General features: G+C 44.8%; 1 protein-coding gene across 1 annotated transcript in view; it reads right to left on the reverse strand.

Annotated features, from left to right (window-relative positions):
- Nucleotides 1–330: 330 nt before the first annotated feature.
- The window catches only part of abca12 (ATP-binding cassette, sub-family A (ABC1), member 12), a gene marked incomplete at both ends in the record, with an annotated part of 101,265 nt that continues 84,708 nt past the window's right edge, over nt 331–16,887 (reverse strand). The window contains 7 exons of the mRNA XM_080752913.1: nt 331–435; nt 1,458–1,595; nt 4,201–4,306; nt 5,006–5,098; nt 6,212–6,315; nt 9,601–9,735; nt 16,152–16,302. Of these exons, the coding sequence (XP_080609039.1) occupies nt 331–435; nt 1,458–1,595; nt 4,201–4,306; nt 5,006–5,098; nt 6,212–6,315; nt 9,601–9,735; nt 16,152–16,302 (832 nt within the window). The remainder of the gene's footprint in view (nt 436–1,457; nt 1,596–4,200; nt 4,307–5,005; nt 5,099–6,211; nt 6,316–9,600; nt 9,736–16,151; nt 16,303–16,887) is intronic.

Raw genomic sequence — 16,887 nt, forward strand, 5'->3', positions numbered from 1 at the left:
ACAGTTACTGTATCATTACACCCCTATTTTGAGACTTTATGAACAGCCATAAACATGTCATTGTTTTTAATGAGTAAGTAACAAGTCATCTTTCATAAGGTCGGAAACAGATTAATCGAAACATGTTGATGCGAATCTTCTAAAAAATAAAAAATAAAGGTTTTAAAATATAACATTTCAACATATATTATTTTAAACAGAAGAAAAATAAAATAAACATTTTGTGCTCTCCTTTCGCACTGTGCACGGCGGACCAGACGTGTGCATTGCGTGGTCACCGGCGAGCGGACAGCATCGGGACAAGCGTGGTGGCCTGCTGGTCGACCGCGGCTACGTGTCGATCGACTCGATGGAGAACAGACTGTCGGAGTCTTCGCTGCTGTTGAGCGGTATGGTCTCCATGCCAACCTTCCCCATGGCGAAGTTGATGAAGACCTGTGTGGCAGAGCAGAGGGTTAGGGGGTTGAGATGGTTGGCGTTGGTCGGTGGTATATGATTTGAGTGCCAGGTCGATATTAAAGCCCATTTATTCCCCCTGAAGGCTTTTTCGCCATTCCACAAGTCAGTCTCTCTCTCTCTCTCTCTCTCTCTCTCGCTCTCCCTCTCCCTCCCTCTCCCTCCTACCACCAATATGTCGTCACTGTCCGGCAGAAACCTCTTATCTCCAAGTTTCACATTTTTCTTCGTAAATTAAGCCCAGGCTCATCATATAAGACTGTCGCACAAAACCAGTGAAAATAGCCGATCTACAAACACACAACGCCTCGCGGTGCGAGGCGTTGTGTGCTTGTAGATCGGCTATTTTCACTAGTTTAAACCATTTTTTAAATGAGGAATACAAAACGAACGGTTGTGGGACATACAAGGTTTCCACCCGACAACGACGATATAATAGCTCCCTGTGCTGGAGAGTTAGATGAGTGCTGGTAGAATATCAGCACTAGCTGTGAGTTTAAAGCTCATATTCTTCTCTCTGTAATTCATATTGGCTTTATTTTCCCTCTGGCGTACCATCTGTCATTAGCACCCGCCATCCCTTTCCCAGCTCCTTCTTTCATTTTCCTCTCAACTCACTACTGTACTTTCTTTCTTTCTTTCTTTCTTTCTTTCTTTCTTTCTTTTCTTGTCCTCCTTGACTCCATCCTTCCCCATTAGCTCTTCCCCCCCCTCCCCCCCCTTACCTTAGCCCACCCCCTCCTTTCCCCTATCCTGTACGTAGTGTTTATTATAACTGCGATGTTATTGTATGTTGTCTTTGCTTGCTATTTATTATGTTCATGAATTAAATACAGAGGGCTTCCAATGTAAAAAAAAAAGACTGTATAAAGTCTTATTTGGGATGTTCCTTTTAGGCAGGGTATTTAACTGTACTTGTACGGTACTACATTTCTGTTGTATTGACTATACTTGTACTGTTCTCCATTTTTGTCTAATAAAAGAATCAATCAATCAATCACCTCGTCCAGGGTGGTCTGGCTGATAGAGAAGTGTTTGATCTGCAGGGTGGTCTTGCTGGACTCCAGCTGGTCAAAGATGTGGGCCACCCCTCCTGGTGCCACAGGCACGTGGTACTCCACCATGGCAGAATGCTGGTCCTAGTGGGGGGACAACAGGGCACACACAGGGGTCATCAATATGTTCTAGTGCAGCCCATTCTCACCCCCTCTGCTTCACCCTCCCGACGCGTTCCCAACTCGCTTTCTGCTTCACCCGTGCGACGCTTTGGAACGCTTACAGCGTCTACGGTCAGACGAGAACGGAACGAGAACGGAGAGTCTTAGTACGCATGCGCCGACATGTGTTTACTGGAATATTTTCCAGTCACAGGGAATCGAACCCCAGTCTCAGTTTTAGCTGTCATCATGCTCTATCGACAAAATGTACTATTCTGTCCATAACGGCACATAATTCGGTAACGCCGCTGAGTCGGCTCATGCGCCGTTCGCACCGTTCGCCGCGGCGACTCGGTCACTACCGCTCCCTCGGCGGCGGTTCCCGGAGCTCATCGGCGCCTGAGACGGCGCGGCTCCGTCGTTTATAGTGGCGTGAACGGTAGCGTCGGGTGGCTGGTAAACCCTTCATATCGAATCTCGCTTCGGGAACAACTCTTTTTTTCTTTCTTCTTAGACCACTGGCCATACCCAATTCGTCCAACCCTTGACACAGTAGGCAAACCCAAAGCGTCCCCTCGTCCGACGCAGTACTATACTTGACAAGGCGTCGGTTGTATGACGCTTTAAAGGTGAGAATATGTTGCCTAGTGGGGGGACAACAGGGCACAAAGACTTGGTCTTGTTTAGGCACGGGACGATAAGCGATATTATCGTTTATCGCGATAAAAAAACACTCACGATAATCGTATCGTGGAGATTTAACATATCGTCGTCCGTCATGCACTGCGATCAATTCACCTTTTATTAGCCGAGCTGCATATCCGGTACCACTTAAACCCTCTAGAATTGGTAAAAGGTACTTATAATATACGTACTTGAAACTTTTTTTCACTCTCTATCTAATGTCTTTGCCAAAAAATAGCCGATCTACAAGCTCACAACGCATCGCAATGCGATGCGTTGCGAGCTTGTAGATCTGCTATTTTTTGGCAAATGTTCCGCCCCAGGATAATAATTGATTATCGCGATAATATCGCAAATCGCGATGTCTTTTGTCACAATAATCGTCATATGAAATTTTCATATCGTCCCATCCCTAGTCTTGTTCGTGGAATTAATTTTTTACACACCATTATAATGTTCTTATTTTGATCATGAGACCCTATTACTGAGTGTCAGGTTTCCAAGGTTTACTGGACATACTACGTAACAATGGCTATACTACTGCTCTTTAGGTATTTCTGGTAATTGTCCAAATTCTGGGCCCTGGGTACGAGGATTCACTGCGGGCCCCCCATGAATGTTCTTCATAGGAGGAGGGGGGGGTTAACCCATTTACACTGGGAATGCATTATTACGCATTATTTTGTGCAGACATACAAGCTCACAGCGCGCGGCACAGAGTAGATTTGTAGATCTGCTATTTTTTGAAAAATCGTGAAATTTGTTTTTGAAAAACCTATTTTCAAAAATAGCAGATCTACAAGCTCGCAGCGTGGCACTCTGTGCTGTGTGAGCTTGTATATCTGCTATTTTTCAATAGCTAAAGAATAACATAATTAAGGCCCCTCCACCACCTTGGGCCGTGGTAATTAAGTCCCACTTTTTCCCCCTTGTGACGCCCCTGCCTCAGACAGATCGCCTCTGCCCCAGGGGTGGGCAACCCTTTTCCGGGCACATGATACATCCACCCAATCATATTCAAACCCCACAAGCATGGTGGTGTGCTAATGCACATACTGTACTCTAAAAAGTAGAAGACTGTTAATGTCATTGCCTTAGAAGGGGCATGGGAGTTCTCTCAAAAGACAGAATGTAAAAAAAAAAGGAAAAGAAAAGACAAACTGTGCATGCCCCACTAGCTATACTTGGAAACCGATTCACGGTAAGCTGACAGTTACGTTATCACCTCTAGCCTACATTTTCGTGTGTTTTTCCACGCGCTGTCCGCATGCAGTGTATTCAGGGACGTGCTGGCCATTGGGAAAAGCGGGACAACTCCCGAACGGCCGGTTCATTCCAGGCCGGCCATTAGGAAAAAAATAAAAATAAAATGTCGGCCTTGCGAATTTTGGGGGCTGGGTGGCCAACAAAGTAAATCATCACTGTCGGGCAGAAACCTTGTATCTCCAAGTTTCAGAGATACAAGTTTCAGACAAGGCCGTCGCACAAAAGTAGTGAAAACAGCAGATCTACAAGCACACAACGCCTCGCGGTGCGAGGCGTTGTGTGCTTGTAGATCGGCTGTTTTCACTAGTTAAATCATTTTTAAAATGATAAATACAAAAAACAAACGGTTTTGGACGTACAAGGTTTCCAGTTCCACCCGACAACGACGAAATATAACTCATGTACAGTAATTGGCCCACTGGCTTGTCACTCGTCATGATCTGAAATGGCAAATCTTTGAGTAGCAGCAGCAGCGCTATAGAGAGAGATCTCTCTCTATAGCGCGCAATGAGGGCCTCTCCAACTCTTTTTCTCGGGCTGAATCAGGGGCCCAGCACGTCCCTGAGTGTATTTGTAGCAGCGACTATCTCCCGCCAGGGCCTTGGGACTGTCCTCGCTGCAGAACCGCTATGCTCACCTTGAGGTAAGTGCTGGGGAAGCGCTGCCGCATGAAACTGGTGATTGCTTCCACGTCGCAGGAGGCCCGCGCCAGGTACATTTTCACCGTGAAGCCACTGCCGAACCTGCACAAAGGCAATTTCGCGACAAACAAACAACAACAAAAAAAACACAGTAATTGTTATGTGTGTGTGTGTGTGTGAGGGAAGGGGTAATGTCATTACGTGTCTGTAACCCCGCGTCCGTGTACAACAACGGGCGAGGGCTGAGAGAGTATATGGAGAACAAAGGGGGCTCCCGGGTGGAGAATGAAAGGGTTGGGGTGGAGAGGGCACTAATGACGGGCGGGGGATAGGCAGGCCAGGATTACCACCTCTGAGGGCCCCTGGGCACTGGAGCTCCGAGGGCCCCCCTCTGCGTACGCGCTACAGGGCTCCAGACTAACCGTTTTCAATATTTTTAAAAGTAGCTTAACGATATCAGCAGCCAGTGAACACACCTAAGACAATAACAGTCTGAGGTAAGAAACAGTGGCAGTGTGGCCACTGACAATAAAAATAAATAACAATGTACAATAGTACTAATATATGGTCAAAACAAGCCATATCCTTCCCCCCAAAAATTACAAAATACCATTTGTGACCACCAAATTTCATTTCATTCATTTCATTTGGATTAGATAACTAAATGGCTGGGGGTTTCTTTCTTTTTTTTTTCTTCTTTTTTTTCTCGACTTTTTTCTTGCCCAAAGTGCCCATATTGTAGATCCGGCCCTGGGAATAGGGGCAGGGGAAGAGATGGAAGAGGGGCAGGGGGCCACTGACCTGTTCTTAATGTGCTGCAGGGAACCCAGGCAGCGGAACTGACCCTTCACCATGATGGCCAGACGGCTGCACAGCGCCTCGCACTCCTCCATGCTGCGCTCGCCAAAGAGAGAGAGAGAGACAGAGAGAGAGAGAGAGAGAGAGACAGAGAGAGAGGGACGGAGACGGGGCAGACAGACGGACAGGACAGGTAGATTGAGAGGGAGAGAATAACAGATGAAATAAATTAACATAATTACCACTGCTTCCATCGCACAGCATCTGTACAGCACTGTCGGGGCAGAAACCTTGCATCTTCGAGTTTCACATTTGTACGTTTTTTTTTTTCGTAAAGTAAAACCCTGTTTCATCATACAAAGGCCGTCGCACAAAACCCGGTGAAAATAGCAGGTCTACGAGCACGCGAGGCGTTGTGTGCTTGCAGGTCGGCTACGTTCACTATTTTAAATCCCTTTTAAAACGACGAATACAAAACAAGCGGTTTTGGACGTACAAGGTTTCCGCGGGACCACGACGATAAACATCCAGCTGTTCAGCCAGTGCTCGGCCATTTCACGTTTATCTGCCCACAACAACAGTGGCGTCAGTTCAGCAAAAGCTAGGGTATGGCAAAGATGGGAGTCCTCATGGAAAAGAGGCATTTTGTATAACACGGTTCTTATATTGTGAAAATAGCAGATCTACATGCTCACAACGCCTCGCAGTTCACAATGTCTGAAAGAAAACTTTTTCAGTTTCTTACACAGGTTTCTACGGTTTCTTGGGCTGGATATGGCAGCCTGGAATGGTTGTTAGTAAGCGTGCCACATTTGCCAACAATGCATTGCACCTGTGCAGCTGACCTGCGGAACCTGGTAATATACCATGTTGTCAAGATGGGGAGAATATAATTATAATACCTTGTTAAAGTGACCATTTTGTAAAATGTTGCATTTGTAGTTATTTTACTGTAATTTAACAACACAATAACCAGCACAGATAGACAAAGAGACATTCATGGATTTATATTTAAAAGTAACTTTTATTTTCCCGCCTGGACCCAGGGTATGGCAGCTGCATACCCCTGCCATACCCAATTGACGCCCCCTGCACAACAAGCAGCAGCCACGCGTCTATTGATGATCCCAAACGCGATTCTTGCGGGTAAAAAGGACGCAATTACATAGCGTGGGCAGAGACCAACAAGGCCCGAGTGAACGCACTGACCTGTGAGAGGTGAGGACCACGGCGCACTTCCCCTTCACCTCTTCGGAGATGATCTTCCACAGGTGGCGCTTGGTGCGGGGGTCCATGCCAGAGCTGGGCTCGTCCTGCGGAGAGATTGATGAGGGGAGAGTGAGCGGACGACTGTGAAAGACGAGGGGCAGCAGGCGTGAAAGACAAGGAACCGACGGGGGGAGAGGGGACAGGAGGACGACAGGAGGGGACAAACCAGCACGGTGAGATTCAGGCAGTGAGACGCGGACGGACGTACGTACGGACGGACGGACGGACGGACGGACGGACGGGACGGTGGGGAGAGAGGGGAGAGCAATTGAGAGGCAGGCAGCAGTGATGGGCAAGCTACTTGGAAAATGTAGTTACCTAAGCTACAAGTTACACTCCGTTAACTATAGCTAAAGCTACAGCAAAGCTATCCCCAAAGAAATGTAGTTAAAGGGGAAGACCCCCCATGTTCGATATTGAACTGTGTCATTAATATAACTTACAGGAGTTGTGTGGAAATAGAAAAAAAGTCCCCCCCCCCCCCCCCCCCCCCCTTCTGTGTTGCCTAGAACTGGAGGATTGATTTTCAATATTGAAAATGGGTGGTCTTCCCCTTTAACTAAGCAACAAGCTACATGGCAAAAGTAGCTAGCCAAATCGACACTACTTTTTTTGTCTTTAAAAAAAAATTTCCGTAAATTGTCACTTCATTTTTCCCAACTGTGATGGGCAAGCTATTTGGAAAAATGTAGTAAGCTACATTACTAGTTACTCTGATTAAAACATAGCTAAACTACACTACGAGCTATCCCCCAGAGAAATGTAGCAAATTTCCGTTACGCACCTTAGAAATGTAGTCAAGCTATGTAGCTTAGCTACTTGTAACTAGCTACTGCCCATCAACTAGCTGGCAGGCAGGGCCGTACGGCGTACGTGCGAGCGAAAGGCCCACCAGAGGAAGGTGAAGAAATGAGGACAGGGAGGGAGGGGGAGGGGGGGGGAGATGAAAGAAGTAATAAGCACAGATGGATGACGGGAGTCAGAATAAAAGGAGAGGGGGGGGCATGTGGGGGGGGGCTGTCAGCATGTGACAGGCATACGGAGCAGAAACAAGGACAGAAGGAGTAAGAAAGAATAAGGACAGGGGGATTAGTGCAGAGTGCAGAGGGCTTAAGGGAAAGTGAGAAGAACGCGCAGGACGGAGAGAAAGGAGAAACTAAAGCGAGGTTTGTCCTCCGCTTGTTTCTCCTACGGGGAGTACAAGATGGACAAAGGTTGGTATACGGTCGTTGTCGGGTGGAAACCTCGTATGTCCAAGTTTCAAATGTGTACGTTCTCTCGCAAAGCAAAGCCCTGCTTCATCGTACAAGGCCGTCGCACAAAAGTGGTGAAAACAGCAAATCGGCTGTGTTCACTAGTTTAAATCATTTTTAAAATGAAAAATGCAAAACGAACGATTTTGGACATACAAGGTTTTCACCCGACAACGACGATACGGTACATGGAGTTGGATGCTGAGGGTTTGGGGAAGGCACACACAGCACACGCTTACTGGAATACCAGAAAAGTCGCCCTCTTTCGAAATCGCCCCAGACTCGTTTCCCAACGGGTCTGTGGCCTTAAGCTAGATGCAGATTAGACTAAAATCTAATCTGTGCTTCTGGGGGTCCCTGGAACAAAAAAGTTTGCAATAGGGTGGACTCCGTGGAACAAAATATTTTGAGATGGGGGTCCACGGCCAAAAACACATTTTGGGGGTCCTTAACCACTGTTAGGCACATTCTACAAAATGTCTTCTAAATCATAACAATTTTCTGAAAAAACTTATGTTGCCATCAGTGTTTCTCAAACTTTGTCATGTGAAGGACCCCCAGAATGATATGTATTTGGCTACGGACCCCCATCACAAATTATTTTTTTCCAGGGACCCCCAGAGGCAAATATTTGATTTTAGTCTATTCTGCATCTAGCTTAAGGCCACAGACCCGTTGGGAAACGAGTTTGGGGGCGACTTTGAAAGAGGGCGACTTATCTGGCTACCGCTTACTGTATGTTTTTCAGACATGTTAACCTATATGCTCGTACGACAAATAGCTAAAAATAGATGATATGCAAGCTCACAACACGTAACTCACAACACGCATTTCTGCTATTTCTGAAACTTTTTTCTTTTTGGTATTAATGTGCTTCAAAATGATGTCACACGTGGGAGTTAGCTATGATGTCTTTTGCCGATGGGTCCCCAGATTGCCTCCAAACAGACATGGCCCCGTGATCTTTGGTGCCTCTCCCCCAAAGAGGGGGCCAGGACCCCAGGGCCCGGGAAACACAGATGTTGAAACAAACAGCTACAGTGGTTCCTAGGGCTGTCACAATTATTACATGATCGTCTAATCACAATTATTTGACATAATTGCAATTATTTCGTGATAATCGTCATAATCATTTACATGTTGAAAAATGTTTATATATGTTCAAACATTTAAAAAATAGTGGAAATAGCCGATCTACAAGCTCACAACGCGTCGCGATGCAACGCGTTGTGAGCTTGTAGATCGGCTATTTCCACTATCAATGTTCTTTTAAAAGTGTAAAGTTGTCAAATATGTCCTTCAATTCTTTGTATATTTGGGTTTATGTGTCATATCTGCCATGTGCAACTTCAAAGCCTACAAGCCAAACAGAAATGTAATTGTCAACGACAAAAACACAATTAAATCGTTAATCGCAATTATTTGAGTGACAATTAATCGTTATGTAAAATGTCACAAACGTCATGTAAAATGCAATGGGCCTGGTGTACAAGATTCACTACACCTCCAAGATACCCATGTACCTGGCAAACTACTTCTTAAAGGTCAAGGATGTTCACGATCACAACACCAGAGGCAGCTCCACTAATCATCATCAACGTAGATTTAACACTAAACAAGGCGCTAACTCGTTCTCCTGCTATACCATCAACATGTGGAACGCCCTTCCACAAGCCTTAAAGGAGAGCAAATCCCTAGCCTCCTTCAAAATTGGTATGAAAAGTCACCTTCAGACAGCTGCTACCCGTGACTTGTAAATAGACCATGCCCCATGCTCCCCCACCTTTTCTTTTTTTTCTGCCTTTGTATTTGATGTTATGCTTTTGAAACTGATATTATCCTAGATAAAGTACTATGTTCTATCCGTCTCTCTTTCAATGTTATATGAGATACTTAAAGTGTGGTTCCTGTGGAAATAAGCCTCGGCTTTCTAGGATCTCCTTTTAGTTGACCTTGTACCAGTGATTTGTACTGTCATGAAACTGTACTTTTTTCTATTGCAAACTTCTAATAAATTCTTCAATCAATCAATCGAAAAACAATCGTGACAGCCCTCGTGGGACCTCTCTCTCTCACCAGCAGCAGGATCTGGGGGTGTCCGATGAGGGCCAGCGCCGTGGAGAGCTTCCTGCGGGTGCCGCAGCTGTAGCCGTCGGTGATGGTGTTGCGGTGGTAGTCCAGCTCCAGCTTCTTCAGCAGGTAGTTCACCACCTGCACCGGGGGGAGGAGAGGAGAGGAGGGAGTTATTGAACGCTAGGATGAGCGCCGTACGGGGGAACAACAATAACAGAGATGTTAATCCATTTAGAACGGGTACACATGATAATCGAGTATTATATAATGTAACCTTATTGTTTTATGCTTTAACAATTGAAAAATAGCAGATATACAAGCTCGAGTGCTGCGCTTGCGAGCTTGTAGATCTGCTATTTTTGAAAAATCGTGAACATTTGAATTTTGACCCGATTTTGACCTGATTCTGTAAGTGTCTTTTGAACAGTGTTGGGTATCGTTACATTTTGAAGTAACTCGTTATGTTACTTTAGTTACTGACTTGAAAAACTAATCCGTTAAGTTACTCCGCTACCCAATGACAATTGTAACTTAACGAGCTACCGTTACCGTTACCGATCATTAAAACCCACCAGCGTGGAAGTTTGGTAAACATAAAAAGACAAGAGTGCAGCCTTTTTTTAGCTCATGCGTCCTCTTCAAAAGACCAACGCTCCTCAGCATTAAACTGTACAGTACCTCGGTGCCGTGGCGTTGTTATGGAGGCTCTATACCGGAGTTAAATGGCCGAGTCCGAATCCACCGTTCGTCCAGATACGATCCGATGATGTACAGTAAATCCATTTTAATACCCTACCGACGCAGACTTTTACACACGGTCAACTAAAGGCACGGACGCTACTAATATCTCCCCGTTGTGAGGAACGATCAACACGTAGGCTATATTACAGACGGACGCAGCAGCTTCTGTCGTTGTTTTTTTTGTGGGACATGGATGGAGAGCACCAAGTCAACAGTCAACAACAGTGAGTGAGTTGATTTCCTGGTTTCAACATGACGCGCGTTGCAGAGCTGGAGAGATGAAAGGAATGTGATTGGCTGACATACGAGGGAGGCAGACAGGCAGACAGACAGACAGGCAGACAGACAGACAGACAGACAGCTACACACGTGTATTTGTTGACAGAATAAGACTGGAGGAGGAAATGTGACTCGGGGCTTCTTTTTAATCGGTGGCAACAAAATGAACAGTGAAAATGGGACACTTTTTAAAAAAAATAACGAGATTACTTTTTCGAAAATATAACTAAGTAACTAACCGTTATATTGTAAAATGTAACTTGTTAAGTTCCTCCGCTACCGCCAAACTAACGTCGTTACGTAACGTTGTTAGTTATAACGACGTTACACCCAACACTGCTTTTGAATCCTTCTAACTAGTATCAATACAATCGATTCTTTGCACTGCCGATTCGATACGAAAATGTGGACCCCTCTGAGGGTCCCCACCCACAGGTTGAGAACCACTGCTGTAAAACACCACTGATCCTTCACAGCCAACGCCTTCACTTGTTTGTTTGCGGAGCTGGGATTTTCACATCCTTTTGGGGGTCTAACTGTGCCAGACATGTCTGTCCTTTGAGTTATTAAAGATGACACAACGCATTAAAAAAAAAACTGTGAACAGCGTGCTAAATGGCTGCAAGTTTATTTTCCATTTCCAGACTCATTTTCTTCAAACGGATGACGACAAGCACGAGGTGTTGTTTTCTCCTCGTACGTAGGCAGAATTTACACATGAATGTGTTTGGGTATTCAGATTAATGGAGTGAGCCGATCCAATAGGTACAGTAATGCATGCCCTTTATGCTTTTTTCTGTGGGTGGATAATCCCCTTCTGCCTGGGAATTATTCTGGGTTGAACGGTCCAAGTGTCAGACCACTGAGTAGACCGACAAGGCACTTCACAGGCTACGGCCGAAGACAAAATGTCAACGGCAAATTTGAATGATTAGCAGATTAACAACATAACATAGCACATCCCGGACTGTGTTAGATCAATAATTTAGTTACTGTCAGGCAGAAACCTGTATTTGTAAAGCATTAACAAGAGCGTGGAACTAAATAAGAATCACATCGGCTCCACTGAAGCACATGTAGGTTCCTTTTTTTCCCCAATAGACCATATTCACACCGTGGCCATCTTGGATCACATGACTTCCTGGGATAGCAGCCTGCATTACAAACCATTGTGAACAATGGAGCGATGGTCCCAAAATGAGTTCTATTCAACCAATTTCTTTTTATCAAATTGACAAATGGGCAGATGACAACATCAACATCCCCAAAATGATTGTTAGGTTGCAGTGTTCCTCTGTACAAAGACTTGCTACAGTATGCAGACTAGTGCTTGCTCTGCCATCATATAGTTAATATTACTGTATCGTGATGTTTGCATATTAATCAGAAACAATCCAACAACAAATACAGGTAGTTAATATGATAGTGGAGCAAGCATTGCACAGATAGCAAGTCTTTTTGTACACAGTAAGGTTGCAACCTAACTACCATGAATATTGTGGATGTACCCTTCTATTTAATCATTTTGGGGATGTTGATGTTGTCATCTGCCCATTTATCAATTTGGTAAAAAGAAATTGGTTGAACAGAAGTCATATTTTGGGACCATCGCTCCATTGTTCACAATGGTTTGTAATGCAGGCTGCTATCCCAGGAAGTCATGTGATCCAAGATGGCCGCGGTGTGACTATGGTCTATTGCGTGACAAGTCACTGGTTACGACATAAAAGGTGTCCAACGCAACGGCCGACGGCACCGGTATATTGTTGCGTTCCTTTCCCTCCCACCGTAAAGAAGCCCCTAGCTGTCTTCTATGCACCTATGATGATGTAACAGCTCATTAAGCATGACAAAACCATGTAAATGTGAAAACGGCCCCATTAGAGCCTGTCTCATTATCCTTCCGCTAGACTGTCAGCACGACGTAACATAAGAGGGGGCAAATTGTACGTAACCTCGTCTGTCTGCCAGGCAGCGCCGTGGCCATTACAGCCATTGTTGTCACCACTGACCGGAGAGAGAGAGACAACGCAGTGATGGCGATTAGGGCACGAGTCACATCCATTTCTCTGTACGATTGGCTGCGTGGGTGCGTGACTGCGCGTTTGTGTGTGGGGGTGTGTGTTGTGCATATTGTGTCGGTGACATGTGTGCGGCTGTCGGATTCCATCAGTGCATGTGAGGCTGATGTGTGCGCTATAGGCTGGAAGATTAATCTGAGAGAGAGAGAAGAGGAGAGATGAGTCTAATGCGTAATGCAGTAGGTCGTCACTGTCGGGCAGAAACCTCGTATCTCCAAGTTTCAAATGTGTATGTTTTTTGGTAAAGCAAAGCCCTGTTTCATCATACAAGACCGTCGCACAAAATGGTTTTGGACATAAAAGGTTTCCACCGGACTACTCCATTGTACAGCGTGGTCTCGCAGACAGATCTCCATGCTAAGAACGTGTCACGATGCGACGGGCCGTGGGCTTGTAGATCTACTTTTTGTGTGACACCGTGATAATATGACGAAGTATAGAACAGGCGATCTCATACATGCTCTTTCCCAGGTGTTTTGCTCAAGTGGCCATGGTTATATGCCTAAACCAGGGGTCTTCAACGTTTTCAGGCCAAGGACCCCTTAGTTGAGAGAGAGATGAAGCAGGGACCCCCACAACCTCTTCATAGATTCCATATAGTTTCATTGTTTGACAGCACAATCATCAGTGTATTTTGGATTCATGTCAATTTGTGTTTTCAGATATTTAACCACTTGAACCGTCAATACTTAATAAATTTGACCTTTCACTCTGTACTTAGTCTGCTCTTTTTCCCATCTACACCAAAGCTCTTTGCCGAAAATAGCTGATCTACAAGCTCACAATGCCTCGGGCGAGTTCGAGTTTGAGGCAGACATCTACAGTACAAACGTAAAAAAAAATGATATAAAACTAATTTCGCTTCATATCAGTGGACTGCTGGATTTGTTTTAAATTATTTCTTTACGTTTGTAGATGTCTGCCTTGAACTCAAACTCACCCGAGGCCTTTTCGGAAAAAACAAAAGAAAAAAACAAGGAAAGACTTCAAGATAGAACATCAGAATTCCCCTCATCTTTTGATTGTTTGCGCTGTGCATTCGTTCCACCGACAGACAGCGTTAATACTCAAATACCTGGAACGCGCCCGAGTAGCGCTAGATTTTAACCACTTTAACCACTATTTTATGCCTTAACCATTGAAAAATAGCAGATATACAAGCTCACAGCGCGGCACCGAGTGCCGCGCTGCGAGCTTGTAGATCTGCTATTTTTGAAAAAAACGTGAAAATGTGTGCAAGTCTTTGAATATCTTTGACCCGATCTTTGACCCGACTTCCAAATCCTTCCTCTAAATCAGTGGTTCTCAAACCTTTTCATGTCAAGGACCCCCAAAATTACAGGTATTTAGCCACGGACCCCCCATCTCAAAATATGTTGTTCCAGGGACCCCCCGGAAGCAAATATTTGAGTTACAAATGTTCGCTTTTAAATAGATATATTCAAAGACTTGCAAAGAAAAATCATGATTTTTCAAAATAGCAGATCTACAAGTGCCGCGCTGCGAGCTTGTATATCTGCTATTTTTCAATGGTTAAAGTAGTCAATAATCCTAGGCCTAAATGGGTTAACAGAAAAATAAGACACCAACGCGAACGAAAGCCCGAGGGAATGCGAGATTGATTAGCTTTCCAGGGTGATGAACGCAGAGAAAAGGGGGCTCAAGAGAAAGTGTCAGATGAAATCCTCTCATCAGCAAAAGAATCGCTTCTAACGCAAACCTCTCAGAACTGATGCACACAGCATATCGCCTTAATTGGGGGCAGCTCAGATTGCACGGCGTTCCCTTGCAGATGACAGCAACGCAGCTTTCACATTTTGAGAGAGAGAGGCCGACTGCACAGTTTTCAGCACACATCACTCTTCCTGTCATGACCCGTGATTAGAGGTCAGACTGATGCCAGAGTTTTTAGGGACGATTTGGATTTGGATTTTGGAGAGTCCTCGACTGTGGTGTGGTGTAGTTGAGTACATGTACTCAACTACTGTACTTAACCCATTTAGTGCTCCAGACATGAACGGGTTAAATGTGTAGCGTGCCGCTCGCAGGGCTCCATTACGCTCCATTGTCTTATTTTGAAGGCCAGAAGTCCATTGCGTAAATACTTCCGGGTTGACGTCATGACGCCATACAACGGGAGCGGTCGTCACACCATGTGGTTTCTAAAATGGCCGATCGATGCCTTTGTTGTTATGTTTTTGTAGCGAGAATCTAATGCCATCCTTGGCTTTAAAAGTGTTGTTTGGAGAAAATGGGCATTAAAGATGCGATTCCCCGTCGGCCTCCATGTTATGGGATTACTATTTTGTGCACGTGGATCCGTGATGATGATGAATCGGCGAGGCCGATCGTGCCAGGACCTTCCGCCCGGCTACAGGGTAGGAGAACCTGAGTTACTCCATATACAGTACTTTTCGCGAGTATACTCGGGATCGGCACTCTAAATATTCGAGTATTTTTCACGAGTATTCTCGGGATTGGCTACAAATGAGTTAAGTACAATTACGAGTTTTTTTTGTTTTTTTTTACTTTACTAGAGTATCTAACATTTTTGGCCGATCTACAAGCTCAGTCACTACACGTGATGCAATGTATGATGAGCATGTAGATCGTCTATTTTATGGGGGTCCTTGACATGAAAAAGTCTGAAAACCACTGCTAGTGGTTCCCTAGTCTTTGCTCAAAACTCACTTCTAATTAGCTTTTAATCATGTTTCAGTCTATCATATGTTTCTATTCATTTGCCTTGTGACTATGTGGTGGCACAATGCATGTTTTTATGTTGATGTTGTTATGTACTGTACAGCACTTTAGTCAATTGTGATTGTTTTAAATGTGCTCTATAAATATATATATTTTGTATTTGTTTTCTTCATGCCTTATCACTGTCTGTTAGGGCATTCACCAAATATTCGAATATCAAAGTCACTATTTGACGTTGTTCACCGAAGTCGAATATTCGCATACTTTTATTGTTTTCTCTTTAAAAAATATATAGTTTATAAAGCCCCTGGTGGATGAATTTGTTAATGCTCTATACCAGGGGTTCTCAAACCTTTTTAGGCCGTGACCCCCAGAATAAACATATTTGAACTGGGGACCCCCACCCTGACAAGCACTTGGAATTGTAGGTATTACATTTAATGTGACTCGGTTCCACAGATAAATATTGTGAAAATAGCAGATCTACATGCTCACAACGCCTCGCAACGCGAGGCGTTGTGAGCATGTAGATCGGCTATTTTCACAATGTTCGCCTCTTGCTTACTTAATATTTGACAGTTTGGCCAGTCCTGTCGAATATTGGACTATTCGAATACTTTGAGGTCGAAAAAATCGAATACTAAAAATCACTATTCGTGAATGCCCCTTTGTCTGCCTCTGTGCCCTTTGAGGCCACATGGGGTGGGGTTGGGAGGTGGCCGGCGAGGATTTACGTGGTCCATGACTTACCGAGTGGATCTCCCCCGTGGCGATGCCTCGGACGCGGGCGTAGAAGTACAGATGCTCCTCCCCGGTGAGCAGATCATCCAGGGCGTCCACCTGGGGACAGTAACCGATGTTTATGCCCTGGTTACGGCACTCCATGATGTCCACCATCCGCCTGGGGGAAACATAAACAGAGACACATTGACCGGGCCGCATGCTTCGGGACAGATGGAAAATGTGTGTGTGTGTGTGTGTGTGTGTGTGTGTGTGTGTGTGTGTGTGTGTGTTAGGGATGGGACGATATGAACATTTCATATCACGATTATTGTGACCAAAGAAACAGCGATTTACGATATTATCGCGATAATCAAAATCCATTATCCTGGGGCGGAACATTTGCCAAAAAATTGCCGATCAAAAGCTCACAACGCGTCACGATGCGTTGTGAGCTTGTAGATCGGCTATTTTTTGTCAAAGACATTTGATAGAGAGTGAAAAAAAGACTGTATCAAGTACGTATATTATAAGTACCTTTTACCAAATCTAGAGGGTTTAAGTGGTCCCGGATATGCAGCTCGGCAAATAAAAGGTGAATTGATCCCAGTGCATGACGGAGGACGATTTCACGATAAATGAAATCTTCTTTTTTTGATTTATAACCGAGTCACATTAAATCTTTTTTATCACGATAAACGATAATATCGCTTATCGTCCCATCCCTAGTGTGTGTGTGTGTGTGTGTGTGCGTGCGTGCGTGCGT

This window comes from Nannobrachium achirus, assembly GCF_963921795.1.
Source record: "Nannobrachium achirus genome assembly, chromosome: 22".
NCBI classification, from domain to species: domain Eukaryota; kingdom Metazoa; phylum Chordata; class Actinopteri; order Myctophiformes; family Myctophidae; genus Nannobrachium; species Nannobrachium achirus.